General features: G+C 43.5%; 1 protein-coding gene across 1 annotated transcript in view; it reads right to left on the minus strand.

Moving 5' to 3' along the window:
• The window catches only part of LOC134540659 (cell adhesion molecule Dscam2-like), a 149076-nt gene that overhangs the window by 103318 nt on the left and 23832 nt on the right, over positions 1-21926 (minus strand). The window contains 4 exon segments of the mRNA XM_063383532.1: positions 5767-6102; positions 16621-16724; positions 18286-18316; positions 18915-18945. Coding sequence (XP_063239602.1) covers positions 5767-6102; positions 16621-16724; positions 18286-18316; positions 18915-18945 — 502 coding nt within the window.

Genomic DNA, 21926 nt, shown 5'->3' on the forward strand with positions numbered 1-21926 from the left:
AAACAAATTATGAACCTGCGCGATTGTGTCACGCGCATTAATTTCGAGGTAATTCCAATATAGACCTCAGATATACTAACTGATATGTATGTAGGGATAAGGGATGTGACCCAGTGTTATTAATGGAGGGGATGACATAATTCGCCAATAATTTATCATTTGCTTTTAATTCAAGAAATAACTTTTTATGCATGTGATATTCTAACCCAAGAGTTTTAGTGCTTTTTAAAATAAACCATCTGAAATCTCGATGCTCAAAATGGCATATCCTCTATTATTAACGTTAGAGCATAATAAAAAAGAAATATTTATCTCCTACCATATTTTGCAAAGAAATCTGAACCCTGCGTTTTAACGTGGAGTTCAGAATCACTCTGTACACGTACGTATTTTCGTTTGAACTGGGGATGAAGATGTGACACACTTGTATTCTCCTGTCTGCACATATTGCCCGTTCTGTGTAACAGGGAAGCTCCCAAGACTTTCTCGACAGAAAAGTTTTGACACCACAAGTTCAGCAAAAGAAGAAAAAAGAAAAGAGGACGGGGAAATCGCGTCCCCGCTACACTTTATCTAAAGTTGGGAAAGTGCTCACATCCTGAAAACATACGTCTCTTTTCTTCCTCGCTCCTTCGTTTTTCCTGCGGCTAAATCATCCGTATTTTCATCTTCCATAAACTCTCAGAGCACCAGAGTATTGCAAAGTTCTCGCTGTGGTTACGCATATCATGCGATTCTCCGCACTGCTTCCACGTTTTGTTTCGCAGTGGTCGCTGAACAACACAGCAACCTCACAGCAACACCACAGCATAGAGACCGGAAAAATTCGCGGTTTAATTTCGCGACATGTCTGAATCCAAATGTGTTTAACCTTTTGCTGCTTCAGTGATTGGACCACAGGTTGTCTGAAGGTATCAGAGCCAATGAATAATCCTCAACTAAAGGAGTATCGAATCAAAATCATCCTAGTTAACAGTTGTCACGAGTCAGTGGCCAATGAGCAGATGTAATTTGTCCGAGTGCATAGAGGAGCATGGAGTCTACCCTGTGGGTCATTGAATTCGCGAATTTTTCCAGTCCCTACCACAGCAACAACAAATCAACAACTAAAACCAAACTTGCATCTTTTTATCCCTGAAAATATTATACATTCGAAATTAAAGATATTGTGTAGTAAAAATAATTGCGAACAGTTCTTCATAAAATAAGGCTTTGATACTATAGTATAACAAATATATAAAATATTTAAAATCATACATAGATTCTAAGTATCCAAATCTTAGAAACGAAATATTTTTCAAATTAAAATAATTTTAACTTTTATAAAAATTCTATTACGCAGTTGTAAACGAAAATCATTGAAGTTTTAAGTACAATCATATATATCTAGTGTTCTGATATTTCTTTGTGGTTTACTTTCATTATAAGTGTTAATCTCCTGACAGTGATATGATCTAAAAACACAATACTAAAAAAAAAAATTAAATTTCGTAACCGCCAAATTCAATCTTGTTGATTGCTGTTTGTTAGGTTTCCGTGACAGCGGAAGCAGCAGACGCGATTGTGAAATGGGGTGTTGTGGTGTCACGAATTCGGGCGTGTGTTATACGTAAATACGTGTACGTAACAGGTAATATTTTCTATACGAAATACAAAATACGCTATTTTTATTTTAACGCCATATATAAATACACACTGTAACAATTTTACACTAATGTTTTATATATGAAATCCATATATTTTGAAGATAGCTGAAGATTGCAACTCAAACGAACGTCGTAGCTTCTCCGAGTCAAAAGTTATACTAAATGGAAATCTCGAAACGCAGCAAAATGATCTCAAAAATGGCGGCGCTTCCCCCCTCCAACGCGCGCGATGCGTCACAGTCCTCTCACTAAGTGTAACGAATTCTTTGATCCTTTAGCTGTCCAGTGGTGTAATTACATTTTGTGATGGAGATGACAGATATGTAGCTGCAACACCGAACTGTAAACCCCCCCCCCCCACCCCCGCCGATTTTGTTGTGATTAGTTTTTTGACGTGACAACGTCTAATAAATCGATGAACGCCGGCTGCACGCACGAAAAAGTGTCCCGTAACGCACATTGTCCCGTTACGCACATTGTCCCGTTACTCTCATTGTACGCTTGCGCCGCATCTATCTCTCTTCCACTCGATTGGAACAACCATCGATTTGACTTTTTCGAGGCACATTAAACTTGAAACACTCCCATTCGTTTCCTACTTTTCCTATCATCGTCCTATCCTTAACAGAATAACACAGATTGGAAGAAGTTAAATAGCAAACATGTACTAAAGTTATAGTTAAAATAATCTCTTCGTTAAAGTAATAAACATATTTGAATTAATGAGTGCAAATAAAAGTAAAATTATCAATTAAATTGTAGATTTCATCTCTCTCCTTCTTTGTATCCATACAAAATAGTGACAATTCAATAAAAATGATTCAATTTTATTAATAAGAGTATGCAATCATTTAATCAATGTTTTGTTATGACGTTGTCACGTTAAACTATCCTCCGTAAGCCGACTTTACAGACAACCAATTTTCTTTAATTGCCTCCCATCACGGAAGCAGTTTTAAAGACGTGTTCACGTCAGAATGAAGACCGCTGGTTGTGCAGGCAGACCAACCCATGAAACAAGCACTGGAAGCGCGGGTCGCGCACACGGGGCAGGTCGGCAAGTTGGCGACAGTGAATTAGCCGGCGCGAGACGCGAGGAGACGCGAGGATACGCCAGCCGAGTGACTCGTGTCTCCTCGCCCAGTATCGACCTGTCCCATCCCCCGCCCCCCCCTCCTCACGGCTGCTGTCTCGTTCACTTGACGTGATCTACGACGTGTTCTCGCCGCCTGTCGTGCCTGGTTATTGGATTTCTTCGAGCGCCGTCCGCACTGCTGCCAACCGCCGCGCGCGGCGAGACAGTCCTCCCTCCGGCGCCATCTTGCTTTCAGCCGCTTATCGCTCGCCGCGGCCTGCTGTACAGGCAGGTCCGATAGTCGCGCACTCCGGGGACCAACCACCCACATACACGACCAATGCACAGATAACACTGATAACAGTTTAACACGGGGGGGGGGGGGGGGGGGGGAAATTGGTTGTCTGTAAAGTCGCTTTACGGACGATAGTTTAACGTGACATAGTCATAACAAAACATTGATGAAATGATCGCATACTTTTATGAATAAAATTGAATCATTTTTATTTTAATAATAAAAGAATAAATACTTGAAATTATACTAGTAATCATTATTTTTAAAATTCAAGAATAATTAACATTTATTGCCGAAATTGTTGTTGTAATAAGCAATGAAAACCACATTAACTTTTCACTTCACTTTATAAACAGTCGACGAAACAGTTCACGTGTGGATGACTTGTAATTAATTTTAAAAACTGGAGTTTAGCTATAAAGTTTAAATATAATTATAAACAAGTTTTCATATAAATAAACTGTAATCAAATATCTATCATCAATTATATGAATCACCATAATTTTTTAGTCAATTGTAACATAACCTATTATTACTGCACTCGCCGACAGCGTAACAGAACACAGCGTAACGGAACAATGAGGGTAACGGGACACAGCGTAACGGAACAATGAGTGTAACGGGATACAACGTAACAGAACAAGGTGCGTAACGGGACAATTTATCGTGCGTGCAGCCGGCGTTCATCGATTTATTAGACGTTGTCACGTCAAAAAATAAAAATTATTTTCTGGCGAGATTTGAACCACTTCCATTCACGCCAACAAACTCGCTCTCTACCGCTGTACTACCAAGCCCTATTGCTATAGTGCAAGTACTTTATGATGCCTGCGTTCTTGGGTATTTTTAAAATTTGAGATTACTTGTTAACATGACTATTTTAGTTTACCGATATATTACGGGGTAGTTTCACTATCAAAACGTTGCATTTGGCACACCAATGCAAATTGTATGCACCCTAATGTTTACGAAAGGGACTATATACGGGTTTATGTCGCCACACGCGGGTCCGCCATATTTGTGTCTCATTGCCGTTCATCGACTTCAGTTCCATTCTCACGAAATTGCTGCCACCAAATTACCATAATACCGAAAGCTCAGATGGTTACTAATCAAAAACAAGTAGGGACCGGAAAAATTCGCGGTTTCAATGGCCTTCAGGATAGACTGCACATTCTCCTGTACACTTGGGAAAATAACGCAAGTTCATTGGCTGCTGACTTGTAAGTCGTCTCAGCTGATTTGTCCGTGATTCGATCCTTCTTTGGTTGAGGGTTTATAACTGGCTGAGATTCGTCCAGATGAACAGTAAGCTAATAGCAAAATCATCTAAAGGGTATATGTGTTTGAATTATAGCATATCGCCGAATGAATCTGCGTATTTTTCCGGTCTCTAAAAACAAGTCTTTTTAAAACATACGCTTAAAATGTCGCCCCTTCAGGTTATGCATGTGTGAGCACGTTTCACCATATTTTTTTTTTTGCCATTTTCTGGAGTTGAGCACACTGCCGTTGATAATCTCTGTTGAAACTCGTCAGCAACACGTTCCTACGAACGAGCGGCGAAATAATTTTCATCAATGAACATGTGCTGTTCTTGGGAAAACACCCTGTCTGCCAGGCAAGGAAGAAAGGTACACTGCGGACCATAGAACAAGGAGGGAGATGTAGAAGTATGACTATTAAAGTGGAAACTGAAACTAAGTTTACTGCGACATGAGACGCTATCTGTTGGGTGGGTCCATGACTACTAGCAAAAAAAAAAAAACACGTTTTGGATGTTAGCTTTTATAATGATAATTTAACTTCATGACGACTTATTACTTAGTGTGCAAAAAGATAACTATTATATTTTGTCTTTTACTGTGCTATTAGACGACAATTAGTTAAATTATAATTACAAAGCTAACAATTTAGATCTGAACCTTCCGCACGAATTTTTTTGCTAGTAATTAAGGGTCCACACAACAGATAGCGTCACATGTCGCGCCAAAACATGGTTTCAGTTTCCGCTGTAAGAGTTACGCCTCTACATCTCCCTCTTGTTCTATCATTTATAACCGGATGCGACACTAACACCAAGAAGGACCACAAAGAAGAAAATGAGTCTCCACAACAGCAAAAGGAAGATTTGTAAGGGCGAGACTGCTCATCACAGCAAAAAAAAAAAAAAAAAAAGAAAAAAGAAAAAAGACGTAAGCCAATCAGAACTAGTGAAGTCGCAAACCGAAGAAAGTCAAATCCAGTGAGCAAATTTCCAAGAACAGCTAACGAAAAAAAAAATGAATTTATTGATTGAACCATGCAGAGTATGTTATTACATCATCTACGAAGAATCGGTTAGACATATAAACCAGGTTAGTGTTAATACTTGTTTATAAAATTTTAACTCCAGAAGAAGATAATATAAGTAGGGGGAGCGAACTGATTCCACCCAAATTATCTGGTACAAAATATAATTATGGTATGCCATACTGGAATACAGTATATGGTGTTAGAAATTATAGTACACCAAATAAATTATCTAATGCCCTCCCAGATATAGTACGCTGAGAGAAATTATGGTATGCCATACCCATCTTCCATCTCACCCTGATGTACTTTATTGCATTGCTGAATATAAAACATTGGGGAAGCTAGTATTTCTTTGTCCACCATGAAAATTATAACAATAAGGCGGGAAGGGCAGCCACACTAGGTGAGGGTGAGGGTGAGGGTGAGGGTGGAGGCAGCTAGAGGCAGGGACTCACCCGCGCGCACTTGCACGTCGCGGCTCACGATGCGGCCGACGGCGTTGGCAGCGGCGCAGCGGTACACGGTGCTGTGGATGTCCTGGCGGTAGGCGGCGGGCGGGAAGGGCAGCAGCACCAGCGTGCCGTTGCGCAGCACGCGCCGCACCGAGTGCACGTCGCCCACGGGGCTGCCGTCGACGCCGAGCCAGTCGACGGCGGGCGGCGGGCTGCCCGAGGCTGAGCAGTCCAGCCAGCCGCCGCTCGAGTTGGAGAACTCGAGGCGCGCGGGCGGCTCCAGCAGGAAGCTGGGGCCTCTCAGCGGGGAGTCGAAGGCCGTCGTCAGCACTGCCATGCCTGCGCAACAGGCCAGGCGCTCTTTGGCACAGGCTGCACATGCCAGTGAAGTACCTACTCTTATACAGACAGAGATTCGCTAACTCATTCCATGATAGGTGTCTGCTATTGGCTCAAAGTCTAAGGTCTCTGGGCCAACGAGAAACCCTCTTTAAAGAAGTCTTAACCCTTACAAAGTGCAATTGAAACGATTTATTATGTTGCATTTACAGGTTAAATCTTTCCGAGTAGATGACTGTGGAGTCTTTCCAAACAATCTTACATTACTATATGTATACTTCGTGAATCCTCTTGTTCTGTAGTTTATTGTCAGTGCTTACAGGACTCCTAATAAATTGGTTGATGGGAGTGTTGTGTTAAGAGTTGCGGGAAATTTTTTGAAGACTATGTTTTATGTGATTAACGAAAAATTCTTTTCATATTTATTTATCATCAGACATGTTAGAACTTTATTCCTGCAAAGTTTCAGGTTTTTTTAATACTGCGATGGTGAGTTGCTAAGTGAGCTCAACTACTTCACAGCGTGATAAATCCTGACTGGTCTTAACTCCGTGATCCTGGAGTCTACTGCAACCACGAATGTATTCAGTTTCCATTTGCTCTACCTCGTCACGTAGACCTCAGTTGAACTGGCATGCCCTAGATGACCAGGACGGATGCGGATGGCGCAAACCAAAGTTCACAAAGCCAAAGGTAAACTTTATAGTAGGCTATTAACAGTTTAATGAATGTAAACAAGATGGACGGCCTTTTAATAAAATTATTTTTCGGAAACCGGATCTGAAGCAGGAGTTTAGTATTTTTCCAAGTCTCATTCGCTTTTATCGGAGCCTCTTCATTACATAGTTTAAAAATTCGCTCTGAAAACCGAATTATTCGATAGTCGACGCAGCTGCTCCGGCAAGGAGCTCTAGTGGCGGGTACAGGAACTATGCGTGATTCGCGTCCAGAAATGTAGTAGAAAACACAATTTGTGTGTATGTTTATCATGCTCAGAATTATTTTAAAGAATTCTATGTTAACTTTCGTAACCGTGTTTTGTATTATAAGAATATTCGCATCTTGAGAACAAATGAATTGGCTTTTTACCGAGGTTATATGTTTACACATCACTGGCGAGTACTTAAAGATTTGCTCATGCGGCTCTTCATTTTTTATGCTTGTGTTCACCCTGATGAAATTCACTGGAAATCTTAAAGCTCTGTAATTTTTTCCAGACCACGTTTACAGTTACGGCCCCAGTAACTTTGATTAATTTGCTTAATGATGTGACAACGTCAAATAAATCGATGAACGCCGGCTGCACGCACGAAAAAATTGTCCCGTAACGCACATTGTTCCATTACGCTGTGTCCCGTTACGCTCATTGTACGCTTGCGTCGCATTTATCTCTCTTCCACTCGATTGGAACAACCATCGTTTTGACTTTTTCGAGGCACATTAAACTTGCCACACTCCCATTCGTTTCCTACTTTTCCTATCATCGTCCTATCCTTAACAGAATAACAAAGATTGGAAGAAGTTAAATAGCAAATATGTATAAAAGTTATAGTTAAAATAATCTACTCTTCGTTAAGTAATAAACATATTTGATTTAATGAGTGAAAATAAAAGTAAATTTATCAATGAAATTGTAGATTTCATTTCACTCCTTCTTTTTATCCATACAAAATAGTGATAATTCAATAAAAATGATTTAATTTTATTCATAAAAGTATGAAATCATTTCATCAATGTATTGTTATGACGTCACGTTAAACTATCGTCCGTAAACCGACTTTACAGACAAACAATTTTTTTTAAGTGTAAGCTACCACACATTATCCGAAACAGCCAGGCACTTTAAGGAACGAAAACAAAAAAAGTAAACAAACACAAACATTAATATTATCTTTGAAAGATTTGTGCAATGGGAGTGCATGACTTGATGTAAACTTTTGGACATACGCCATTGCTAAAGCACATGTATGTCTGTAGAAGAAAACTACAAAAAACAAAAAAGACAAAAACTCAAACTAAGAAAAAAATTGCTGTTGTCAACAGGATATAAACTGTTGACAACAGCAATTTTTTGCTTAATTTGTGTTTTTGTCTTTTGTGATTTTTGTAGTTTTCTTCTACAGGAATACATGTGCTTTAGCAATGGTGAATATCCAAAAACTTAGATCAAGACAAACATTAAATAAATCGAGATATATTTATTTGTATTTTGGGCTTGGAAGAAATTGTACATTATGTACCGGGGAGGCGGCCCGAGAAAATTATTCCTGCCCCGGCCCTTAGTGTCTATCCAAGGCCAAGCTCAAGGGCACGCGACGAGAGAGTGGTTCTACCCACCTAAACACTCGTCCGCTCTTATCTCGTCAAACCTCATCGCCTCTGACGGCCCCCGGCGCTGACAGGCGTTAAGCCTTGCTTAATTTATTTACAAGCATACACTGACAAGGAAAAAAAAAATAATATTTTGTCGAGACAAGATGATTTGCATGTTTCGAAAAAAAAAAAAAGAATGAAAGAAGAAGGAACGCGGGGTTTTATTTTCAGCACTTGCGCACGCCGGGGCGACGGAGTGTATCTTGCGTGCAGCGGCGGGGAGCGAGGAGATGCGCGTGTTAGTAGAGGGAGCAGGGTGGTTCTGGTACACAACCCCTCCCACCACCGGCACTGTCGTGCTCGAGCAGGGGGCGGGTTGCGGCACGAGGGGGTGTTCTGGTGGAAGTCATTTCTTACGATCCCTCCTCCCTCCCCCCCTCTCTCACGAGTCACTAACCCCCCCCCTCAGACACGCCCCTGTATCCAAACTACGAGGGTGACGAGGGCGATGAAGAGAGGGAGGGATTAATTATGCAAGCAAGCAAACTTACACCGCGGGAGATAGGCGGGAGTGGCGAGGCGGCGTCATATCGCCCCGGCGCCTCGAGTGTGCCCCGGGGGATGCTGGGAGGAGGCTGACAATCTCCCCCCCCTCCCCCACTTCCCCCCTCCCGCCCCACCGCCGCGGAGCCGCGCAGGCCGTGCGTGATTGATTGAGGCCGCCGAGTGTGAAATGCTTGGCGCCCGGAGCGCCGCAACCCGCCGAGCGCCGCGGGGTGCCCCTGGCGAGTCTAGCAACCCGCCGGGCCGTCTGCCCCTTCTGCAGCGCCTACACTGCAGGACTACTGCCAGGCTTGTTGGCAGCGGAGGTCTCGTTTTATAAACAATCGTTAGGGACAGGAAAAATTCGCGAATTCTTTGACCCACAGGATAGACTCCAAGATCCTCTATGCTCTCGGACAAATTACATCCGCTCATTGGCCACTGACTCGTGAACAACTATTAACTAGGATGCTTTTGATTCGATACTTCTTTCGTTGAGGATTAATCATTGGCTGTGATTCCTTCAGACAACCTGTGGTCCAATCACTGGAGCAGCAAAAGTTTAAACACATTTGGATTCTAGCCTATCGCGAAATGAAACCGCGAAATTTTCCGGTCTCTACCAATCGTTAATCATAATACGTTATATCAAATACATGTCTACCTGGATAAAAGGTGAGTCCCTCCGAGCATGCTAGCCCTTAAACGTTCCGAAAATAAAAGCCAGGAATGAGAACCACCTGGACCTTGGGACAGTCTGTTAGACGGTTATTCCTCGTCAGGCGTGACTGGGCCATCCCTCGGATATCGACATATCGACATATCGACACGGGGAACAGTCGCGAAAGCTACTGAAGTTACCAGCGCTGCCCCATGTCGTATTATAATAAGTTTTAATATTTTTGTGTGTAACATCTTAGATCTCGGTATACGGGGTAATTTAGTGAATGCGACGGAATAAAGAAACGGGAATGGCTGATGACTAGAGACCTGTAAAATTCGCGGATTCATTTTGCGATAGGATAGAGTCAAAATACTTTTGACATTATTATGCTTCAGTGATTGGGCCACAGTTTATCTGAAGGACTCTGGGCCAATGAAAAATCTTTAACAGAAGAATTAGCGATTCACGATAATTCCAGTCAACAGGTGTTACGAGTCGGTAACCAATCAGCCGATGTAATTTGCACGAGTGCGTAGAGGATCATGGAGTCTATCCTTTAGGGATTTGAAATCGCGAATTTTACAGGTCTCTACCGATGACGAAAACCAAAGTTCACAATGGTACTATGAAACTAACTATTTAATGAATTTTAACAAAATAGGCAGTACAATGATAAAATTCCTTTCCGAAAACCAGGCCCAAAGCCGGGGTTAAATATTTTTTTTTTCAATTTTGACGTGACAACGTCTAATAAATCGAAAAACACCGGATGCACGCACGAAAAAATTGTCCCGTAACGCACATTGTCCCGTTACGCTGTGTCCCGTTACGCTCATTATACGCTTGCGCCGCATCTATCTCTCTTCCACTCGATTGGAACAACCATCGATTTGACTTTTTTCGAGGCACATTAAACTTGAAACACTCCCACATTCGTTTCCTACTTTTCCTATCATCGTCCTATCCTTAACAGAATAACACAGATTGGAAGAAGTTAAATAGCAAACATGTATAAAAGTTATAGTTAAAATAATCTGTTCGTTAAAGTAATAAACATGTTTGAATTAGTGAGTGCATTTAAAAGTAAATTTATCAATTAAATTGTAGATTTCATTTCACTCCTTCTTTGTATCAATACAAAATAGTGATACTTCAGTAAAAATGATTCAATTTTATTCATAAAAGTATGCAATTATTTTATCAAAGTTTTGTTATGACGTTGTCACGTTAAACTATCGTCCGTAAACCGACTTTACAGACAAACAATTTTTTTTGCATGTCACCGAGGTGTCCCGCAATGGCGGTGGTCCGAGAAGACACCCTGACTCACACTTCGGGCTGCGCTGCGCTGCGCTGCGCAAGCGACAGTCGGGGGAACGTGACACCGGCAGGACTACTCGTGACAACTGTCAAAACCCGAGACAGTTCGCTCGACACGGACCGTACAGCGACGACCCCCGCTAGGCGCCGCTGCATAAACCAGCGGCGCATGAATACGCGAGATAGCGTCGCCGTCGCTAACGGGTTCCGACAGACCGGAATGGAAGACTGAGGCCCGGTCTACACTCGCACGCCGGTAGAGACAGACCCGCACGGATTACCTCGGCGATGCTGAGCTCTTTGGTCCACCTTGCTCAGTGCGGCCAATAGATAGAGGCCTGAAAAATTCGCGTGTTCATTTCGCGATAGGCTAGAATCAAAATACATTTGCCTTTATGCTGCTTCAGTGATTGGGAAACAGTTTATCTGTAGGACTCTGGACCAATGTAAAACGTCCGACAAAAGAAGTATCGAATCACAAGCTTTCCCAGTTAACACGTGTCACGAGTCAGTAGCCAATCAGCAGGTGTGATCTGCACAAGTACATAGAGGACCATGGAGTCTATCCTAGAGGTCATTGAAAACGCGAATTTTTTCCGGGCCCTACCGATAGAAGCCGATTACTTGGCTGCGGAGGTAGCCATGTTTGTTTATGTCCTAAACACGTTACAAATTGTTACAAGTACGCACATTATATACGTGTATTATAAAATTAATTTGTGATTTATTTTATATGTCTAAATCAAACCGTGCTATTATTTAAAAAATATTTTTTTTTTTTAAATTTAAGTAAATATCAATCTCATCGGTTGCAATATATTGTATTTTCGTGTGTTGTATAAGAAGCGGACGTGATAGCTCAATAATCATTCGGGATATCCGTATTCATTTACGTGATCCGTAGAGACCGGAAAAATTCGCAGATTCATTCGGTGATAGGCTAGAATTCAAACACATATACTCTTTAGATGATTTTGCTATTGGTTTATTGTTCATCTGGATGAATCTCAATCAGATATAAACCCTCAATCAAAGAAAGATCGAATCACGAACAAACCAGCTGAGACAAACTTACAAGTCAGCAGCCAATGAACTTGCGTTATTTGCCCAAGTGTACAGGAGAATGTGCAGTCTATCCTGAAGGCCATTGAAACAGAGAATTTTTCCGGTCCCTAGTGATCCGTCTCCGTTTGAGTGGCATTGTATAACGGGCCCAATGCAATGTTGCAGCTATTTTCCTGTAAACTCGCATACTTCAGTTGACCTTGTTGTGTTTTAGAGCCGTTTGTACGGAAATAGTTGTTGGCCTCTATAAATGGCATAAGCCAGCTTAAAAGATTACTGGAAGCAGTTCTTTTTCGCAAAAAAAAAAAAATTCCGACCGCCTGTTAGACGGTAACAAGGTACCTATACTCGCAACAGCGGATTCTTCCTTGTGATTGGCGGGTCCAACATGCCATCAAAACGTTGGCACTTATGCTGGCGTGAGACCGTTTCCCGTATTTTGCAGCCAACCTGACAGAATGACATTCGAATTATTATTTTTTGTGTTTGGTTTTTCTAACGCAATTTTTCCAATAGTTAATTTTAAATAATTTTGCACAAACACGCTATAAATATACGACCCTCTTCAAGACCACATTAAAATCCATTCATTATAAAAACGTATGCGATGATATGAAACTTGAACTCCAAAGAATGAAAGTATAAAAAAACAAATGCAAACCGTACATTGAAAACAACAAAAAAAAATATGAACTCACACCAAACAACTACGTATAAAGGTTTTATGACTCTCTCCGGAACTGTGATGACATCGTAAAAACACACACACAAAAAATTTTCATTCGGACAATTTCGAAACTTGAAGCAAGCCTCCGGCAGTGCTGTTTAAACATGCATCGAGCACAGTTACGGCAGTCGTTAACAAAACAGTTGACGGTGCTAACTAAAACGAAAAAAAAACCCTCTGCTTACCTTAGACCGATATCACAACACCAACGGTAAAAAAAAAACACATTTTAATTTCAAAAAAATGTTGTGACAAGTCTTAACAAGGCGCTGTTGCAAACGCTTCAGTATGAAAGAGGGGAATTGAACGTAGGATACACATCGTGGTCGTAATTAACTAAACAACCAACCGAAAAAAAAACATGTGGATTCGGTAGAGAAAACACGAGCTGGTGTTGTGGCACCGCTGGAGGAACGGTGTTCGCGCAGTGTTGCCAACAGCACAGCTCGAGGCGTGTTGGTGCTAGTGTTTGCAACACCTCGAACTGCGACGTAACTGCAAACATGAGTGCAAGAAACTGTTTTCGATGGAGCATTCTACCTCTGCACAACCAGTGGACCACGACACAGTTATAAGAGATAACTAGACCTTTAGGATAGACTCCAATATCCTTTACACACTCGGGCAAATGCCAACTGTTCATTGGCGGCTGACTTGTGAGACGTCTCGACTGGGCGGCCTGTGATTCGACACTTCTATGAATCAGGGTCTCTAATTGGCCCTCAGTCCTCCAGATTAACAGTGGACCAATGACAGAAGCAGCACTAAGGTATAATTATTTTAATTTTACCATAGCACGTAATGAACCTGCGAATTTTTCAGGTCTCTAGAGATAACCATTCACATTTATTGAAAAGAACGACCACGTAAGCTTTACATATTTCATATTTATTTGCACACTGAGAAAATTTCCCCGTTATTAGAGCAACGAGAATATTGCGGTTTATTTGGCTCCAACTTGCTTTTTTTTTTTTTTTTTTTTTTTTAGAACGAAGCGCTCTCAGAGTTGCTATTGGTCGATAACAAGGTCACATGCTTTGGCGGGTCACACATGACAGGTCTTCTCAGGGGCACAGGTGGGCTGGAATAATGCCCCTAAGACTGTACTCTTGATAAGCCTGTTTCCCCGGGTATTCTGATGAAGGGAGGGGGGTGGTAAGGAATATTCCCCGGATAAGCGGGGATGTCCTCCTCCGCATATATTTTTAAAAAATATGATGATTTTAAACACATTTTGTAACTATCTCAGGAACTCTCTATATCTTTGTCTCTCTTATATCTTCCTATCCATATCTTTATCTTTACACAGCAGAAGACGAACACACAAACATTCATTTATATATATATTTTTCCTAGCTATATTTTTACCCGTCTCAGGTGTGACATAGGTGCATAGAAACACGCGCTAATTCTAATGTAACGTTATGTCGAATATTCAAAGAAGTCGATGAAAAAAAATTTTCGAAGTTTTAAGATTTTTAACGAACAAAGATTTACATTTTTAGTTATATATATATTTACGTTTTTGATTTTTTTCCCCCCCAAATGAAAATCAGTGCAAAACTGCAATGGCAGTGCCGCATGACTGAGAGGTTGTAAGAACTCGTGACCCCCCACTGGACGGAGCCCACAGTTGTCGGGAGTCCAGGGGGAGGGGGTGCGGCGGGGGGGGGGGGGATCACTCGCCTCGTGGGAGGGAGTGTGGTGGGAGGGGGGTAGAAGTCGTTCCGCGCGGCTAGAAGGCGCGCAGGGAGTTACGAACTTCTCCTAACCTGTTGCTGCGGGAAACTTTGCCAGCACTCGTCGCTTCCCGACCTTGAAGGAGGAGAAAAAGGGGGGGAGGGCTATAGTCGCGTGCTGCTGACTGCCACGCCCCCAGCGAATTGACTGTGTGTTATCGACGGAGAACATAATTCATACTTACAAGTAGAGACCAGCCAAATTCGAGGATTCATTCGGTGATAGGCTAGAATTCAAACCCTTATACCTAGAGACCTGTAAATTTCGCGGATTCATTTCGCGATAGGATAGAGTCCAAATACTTTTGACAATATTTTCCTTCAGTGATTGGGCCACAGTTTATCTGAATGACTCTGGGCCAATGGAAAATCTTTAACAGAAGAATTAGCGAATCACGATCATTCCAGTCAACAGGTGTTACGAGTCGGTAACCAATCAGCAGATGTAATTTGCACGAGTGCATAGAGGATCATGGTGTCTATCCTTTAGGGATTTAAAATCGCGAATTTTACAGGTCTCTACTTATACCTCTTAGATAATTTTGCTATTGGTTACTGTTCATCTGGACGAATCTCAACCAATTATAAACCCTCAAGCAAAGAAGGATAGAATCACAGACAAACCAGCTGAGACGACTTACAAGTCAACAACCAATGAACTTGCGTTATTTGCCCAGCGTACAGGAGAATGTGATGTCCATCCTGAAGGCCAATGAAACCGCGAATTTTGCAGGTCTCTACTTATAAGCAGAGTCCCGGAAATTTCGCGGATTCCTCTGGCCTCAGGATAGAATTCAAAATTATAGGTCTGCTTGACCCATGTTTTCTTTCCCATTGGTTGATTTCTTAGCGAAAACATTTTTATCCTGGTTATTTGGCACTACCTGATTCGCTTATTTCTCTCCTAGCTGGATATCGTTGGCTCACGGTCGTAGAGGGGCGTGTCCAGATAACTGCGGTGCAATCATGAACACAGTGAGACAGTGTGGAGGTTTGCATTCTAGCTTGTGACTAAATGAATCCGCAAAATTTCCGTGGCTCTAATTATAAGCAATCATCAGACAAGGTCACCAACACGGCGGTGGCGAGGTTAACAAGTCACAGCGCGCCGTCTCCATGCAGTTCCCAACTCAATGACTTCAAAGAACGTAGTACGTTTTTGTCCTGCATCCAATTGCTGAACCACTGATCAAGGAATAATCTGGAGACGACATTCTGTGAAACGGGTAAGATCACTATTCAACCTCGCCATCCCCGTATCGTAGCGCCCGAACATTGCGTGAAATGGTTCTTGGTCACGTCTGATGATGGTTAGTGAATATGAATCATAACCAGAGACCGGAAAAATTCGCGGATTAATTTCACGATATGATAGAATCCAAACAACTGTACCTTTATTTTCCTTCTCTGATTGGCTCACAGTTTATCTGAAGGACTTTGAGCCAGTGAAAAACCTTCAACCAAATAATTATCGAACCGCAAGCGTCCCAGTTAACAAGTGTCACGAGTCAATAGCCAATGAGCAGGTGGCATTTGCCCGAGTGTGTAGGGGATTGTGGATTCTATCCTAGAGGTCAATCAAAACGCGAATTTCTCCGGTCTCTAATTATAACCTTTTGTCGATAACCACAGTCACTTCCATTAAATAAAGTCATTTTAAAACTGTGTCCACAACGCCAGTGTTTCGGGAGTGCATCCAAACTTGGCGCAGACGATTATCTGGAGGGGAAACGGCTTCACCGTGGAGTCGCTCCTATGGTCTGAGACCTCCATGGCGAGGCTCCGGGAGGTGGTGTGTCCTCCATGGAGGCCGGGCTTCTGATTGTTCGCTAACTCACTTCCGACGGACCCCCGACACCTCTACCCCAACTCCCTCCGCGGTGGATAGCGAGGAGGAGAGACGCGCCGATAACAAACAAAAAAAAAATGGAAGAAAGAAAGATAAAAATTGCAGGGAGGAGCGAGGTAAAAATTCACGAGAGGCGACGGACGCAGAGACGGAAAACTAATTACGGGAACCAATATTTTTTTTTCCTCTCTCTTCTTGCGCGCGCTGGAACTCGCCGAACGAGCAGCTCTCTGTGTGTGTGCTTGTGTCGCTGACATGTTTGCGCCGGCCGAGAGAGCCCTGGCCGTAGCGCTACTACCGCCCGCCCCCTGCCCCATCTCCCGGTGAACGCAATTTATCCGCGCCCTGCCCGCCAGCCCCCCGCGCCCGGGGCAATGTTCATCCGGGCCCGCACTGGCCCGCCTGCAGCAGAACACACCCCCCTGCCTGTAGCACAACATACCTCCCTGCCTGTAGCACTACATACCCCCCTGCCTGTAGCACATCATACCTCCCTGCCTGTAGATCAACTACCCCCTACATGCAGCACACTCACCTCCTGCCTTTAGCACAACTAACCCCCCTGCCTGTAGTAGAACACACCCCCCTGCCTGTAGCACAACATACCTCCCTGCCTGTAGCACTACATACCTCCCTGCCTGTAGCTAAACTACCCCCTACATGCAGCACACTCACCTCCTGCCTTTAGCACAACTAACCCCCCTGCCTGTAGCAGAACACCCCCCCCCTGCCTGTAGCACAACATACCCCCCTGCCTGTAGCACAACTTACCTCCCTGCCTGTAGCTCAACCACCCCCTACATGCAGCACACTCACCTCCTGCCTTTAGCACAACTAACCCCCCTGCTTGTAGCAGAACACACCCCCCTGCCTGAAGCACAACATACCCCCCTGCCTGTAGCAGAACACCCCCCCCCTGCCTGTAGCACAACATACCCCCCTGCCTGTAGCACAACATTCCTCCCTGCCTGTAGCTCAACTACCCCCTACATGCAGCACACTCACCTCCTGCCTTTAGCACAACTATCCCCCCTGCCTGTAGCAGAACACACCCCCCTGCCTGTAGCACAACATACCTCCCTGCCTGTAGCTCAACTACCCCCTTCATGCAGCACACTCACCTCCTGCCTTTAGCACAACTAACCCCCCTGCCTGTAGCAGAACACACCCCCCTGCCTGTAGCACAACATACCTCCCTGCCTGTAGCTCAACTACCCCCTACATGCAGCACACTCACCTCCTGCCTTTAGCACAACTAACCCCCCTGCCTGTAGCAGAACAAACCCCCCTGCCTGTAGCAGAACATCCCCCCCTGCCTGTAGCACAACATACCCCCCCTGCCTGTAGCACAAAATACCTCCCTGCCTGTAGCTCAACTACCCCCTACATGCAGCACACTCACCTATTGCCTTTAGCACAACTAACCCCCCTGCCTGTAGCAGAGCACACACCCCTGCCTGTAGCACAACATACCTCCCTGCCTGTAGATCAACTACCCCCTACATGCAGCACACTCACCTCCTGCCTTTAGCACAACTAACCCCCCTGCCTGTAGTAGAACACACCCCCCTGCCTGTAGCACAACATACCTCCCTGCCTGTAGCACTACATACCTCCCTGCCTGTAGCTAAACTACCCCCTACATGCAGCACACTCACCTCCTGCCTTTAGCACAACTAACCCCCCTGCCTGTAGCAGAACACCCCCCCCCTGCCTGTAGCACAACATACCCCCCTGCCTGTAGCACAACTTACCTCCCTGCCTGTAGCTCAACCACCCCCTACATGCAGCACACTCACCTCCTGCCTTTAGCACAACTAACCCCCCTGCTTGTAGCAGAACACACCCCCCTGCCTGAAGCACAACATACCTCCCTGCCTGTAGCAGAACACACCCCCCTGCCTGTAGCACAACATACCTCCCCGCCTGTAGCTCAACTACCCCCTACATGCAGCACACTCACCTCCTGCCTTTAGCACAACTAACCCTCTTGCCTGTAGCAGAACACACACCCCTGCCTGTAGCACAACATTCCTCCCTGCCTGTAGCTCAACTACCCCCTACATGCAGCACACTCACCTCCTGCCTTTAGCACAACTATCCCCCCTGCCTGTAGCAGAACACACCCCCCTGCCTGTAGCACAACATACCTCCCTGCCTGTAGCTCAACTACCCCCTTCATGCAGCACACTCACCTCCTGCCTTTAGCACAACTAACCCCCCTGCCTGTAGCAGAACACACCCCCCTGCCTGTAGCACAACATACCTCCCTGCCTGTAGCTCAACTACCCCCTACATGCAGCACACTCACCTCCTGCCTTTAGCACAACTAACCCCCCTGCCTGTAGCAGAACAAACCCCCCTGCCTGTAGCAGAACATCCCCCCCTGCCTGTAGCACAACATACCCCCCCTGCCTGTAGCACAAAATACCTCCCTGCCTGTAGCTCAACTACCCCCTACATGCAGCACACTCACCTATTGCCTTTAGCACAACTAACCCCCCTGCCTGTAGCAGAGCACACACCCCTGCCTGTAGCACAACATACCTCCCTGCCTGTAGCTCAACTACCCCCTACATGCAGCACACTCACCTCCTGCCTTTGGTCTAACTAACCCCCCTGCCTGTAGCACAACACACCCCCTTGCCTAGAGCACTGCATACCCCCCGTCTGTAGCACAACATCTCCTTGCCTATAGCACAACATATCTCCCTGCCTGTAGCACAACACACCCCCTTGCCTAGAGCACTGCATAACACCCCCCCCCCCCCCCGTCTGTAGCACAACATCTCCCTGTCTGTAGCACAACATATCTCCCTGCCTGTAGCACTACACATCCTCCTGTCGAGCATTCGTCTGGCTTCAGGGTAGAATATAAGGTCATAGGTGTGCTCAACCCATGTTTGTTTTACCATTGGTTCGTTTCTTAGTGAGAACATTTTTATCCTTGTTGATTGTCACTGCCTGATTCGCCTACGTCTCTCCTGGCTGGACCTCGTTGGCTCACGGTCGTAGAGGGGCGTGTCCAAACAACTGCGGTCCAATCACGAGCACAGTGCGAGAGTGTGAAGGTTGGTACTTTAACTTGCGACAGAATGAATGCGCGCAATTTCAATAACTATAATCATGGATTTCGAACAACGCGTTAACATCAAGTTTTGATTGCTAAACGGAGACACCAGACAAATGGGCCGTGCTAAAAAGAAAACGTCTTGACACCATTCCCTAAAAAACCTTCCCGAAATGCTCCCAATAATGGAATAAGTCTTGGTATACATGCGTATCTATCGCTAGCCAAGGAGAGTGTATTGAAGAAGATTAGTTCAAATTTAATGTAAGCTTATTCGCCGTGTTGTTTGATCACAGCTTATTGCGGTCTGTACTAGGAGTAGGTATCAGCGCCTGCGATCTGCTAAGGAGACGCTCGGCTTCCCGCTTTGCAGGGCTGCTTGGCGGGTTTGCCAGCACACTCTTAGTTCAGGCGCTACAATCCAACTACTGACCAAGGGCAGGTATTCTTCACACAATAAAGATATATCTTAAACGCTCATGAGACAGAAATAGTATCTTCGCGTTAATATTTTGAGAATAGCTGAGATTTATATAAACAATGTAGCATCTTCTATGTTTTGTAACTATACGAGTTTCGTTTACGTACATATCTTATGTCAACACACCAATCACAGTATTTCAGTGAGTTCTAAACAATGTTTTGTATGCAAAACGGAGACCAGGAAAATGGGTCATTCTAAAAGGAAAGAACCTATTCCCGACCTTGAGCTAGACACGACAGAGCAGCTGAGGGTCCTCCAGGAATGCCTCCAGTCATGGAGTCAGCACTGAGACAAGTGCGCATCGCTAGCCAGGGAGAGTGTTTTGAAGGACATGAGTTCGAATTTGACGTAGCTTATTACTTTTTGACGTGACAACGTTTAATAAATCGATGAACGCCGGCTGCACGCACGAAAAAGTGTCCCGTTACACACATTGTCCCGTTACGCTGTGTCCCGTTACGCTCATTGTACGCTTGCGTCGCATTTATCTCTCTTCCACTCGATTGGAAACAACCATCGATTTGACTTTTTCGAAACACATTAAACTTGAAACACTCCCATTCGTTTCCTAATAATATCTTCGTTAAAGAAGTAATAAACATATTTGAATTAATGAGTGCAAATAAAAGTAAATTTATCAATTAAATTGTAGATTTCATTTTACTCCTTTGTATCCGTACAAAATAGTGATAATTCAATAAAAATGATTCAATTTTATTCATAAAAGTATGCAATCATTTCATCAATGTTTTGTTATGACGTTGTCACGTTAAAATATCGTCCATAAACCGACTTTACAGACAACCATTTTTTTTTCGTAATAAAATTATTCAGGTTTTTTTTTATCACACTTCGTGTTTCTCGAAACACTGTAGCTCTTTCTTGCAGCTACCACAGCGGTCAGTCAGGTGCGGGAAGACAGGTAGCTGCATGTGTCAACCACCAGAGCGGACGTAACTGGTCCTTATAACCCCCTTCCCTGATGATGTGAAATAATTCGTGACATTCATCTTTCAGGAAGCCTGGTACAAAATATCTCAACAAACAAAAAATGTTGCAAAGTTTAATAAGTAGAGTCTGGAAAAATTCACGCTTTGGATGACCTCTAGGATAGAATCCACAATCCCCTTACACACTCAGGCATATGCCACCTGCTCATTGGCTATTGACTCGTGACACTTGTTAACTGGGACGCTTGCGATTCGATGCTTTTTTGGTTGAAGGTTTTTCACTGGCTCAAAGTCCTCCAGATAAACTGTGAGCCAATCAGAGAAGCATAATAAATGCATAGTTGATTGGATTCTATCATATCGTGAAATGAATACGCGAATTTTTCCGGTCTCTATTAATAAGTAGTAGCCTATATGGGATCCTTATTTTTATGAGCTTTGTACAAGTGCGTGTGTGTTATTTTAATTACTACTCATAGGTTAAAAATTTAAAACCTAAGTTTAATGTTGAATAGTATTAAGTTTCCTATGTATTTGGCATCAGAAATATTTTCAATTTTTTTTGATAATATATATTACCGTCATGTTTTAACTATTAATTTTTTTTATCAATCACGATATCAGTAACATGTATTTAAAATGATTGGATCATGTTTAATTTATTGCTTGTAATACGCTTGTTTATTAAATTTGTATTGCATATTTAAGTTGTTTCTCGTGTTCTTGTTAATTGACTTTTATTTATGTTGGATTTATTATGTATTTTTGTTTTATTATAACATTGCCATTGCCATACTGACACGCCCAAACATTGTGGAAAAAAGCGTTTGTTAACGTCTGATGTGTAGAGACCTGTAAAATTCGCGGATTCATTTCGCGATAGGATAGAGTCCAAATACTTTTGACATTATTTTGCTTCAGTGATTGGGCCACAGTTTATCTGAAGGACTCTGGGCCAATGAAAAATATTTTAACAGAAGAATCAGCGAATCACGATCATTCCAGTCAACGACCTTTTTTTAAAGACGGATGTTATAAATCTTACTTAATAACCCTCATCAGTAGATACCTGTAAAATTCTCGATTTAAAATCCCTAAAG

This window comes from Bacillus rossius, chromosome 17 (assembly GCF_032445375.1).
Source record: "Bacillus rossius redtenbacheri isolate Brsri chromosome 17, Brsri_v3, whole genome shotgun sequence".
In the NCBI taxonomy this organism is placed as follows: domain Eukaryota; kingdom Metazoa; phylum Arthropoda; class Insecta; order Phasmatodea; family Bacillidae; genus Bacillus; species Bacillus rossius.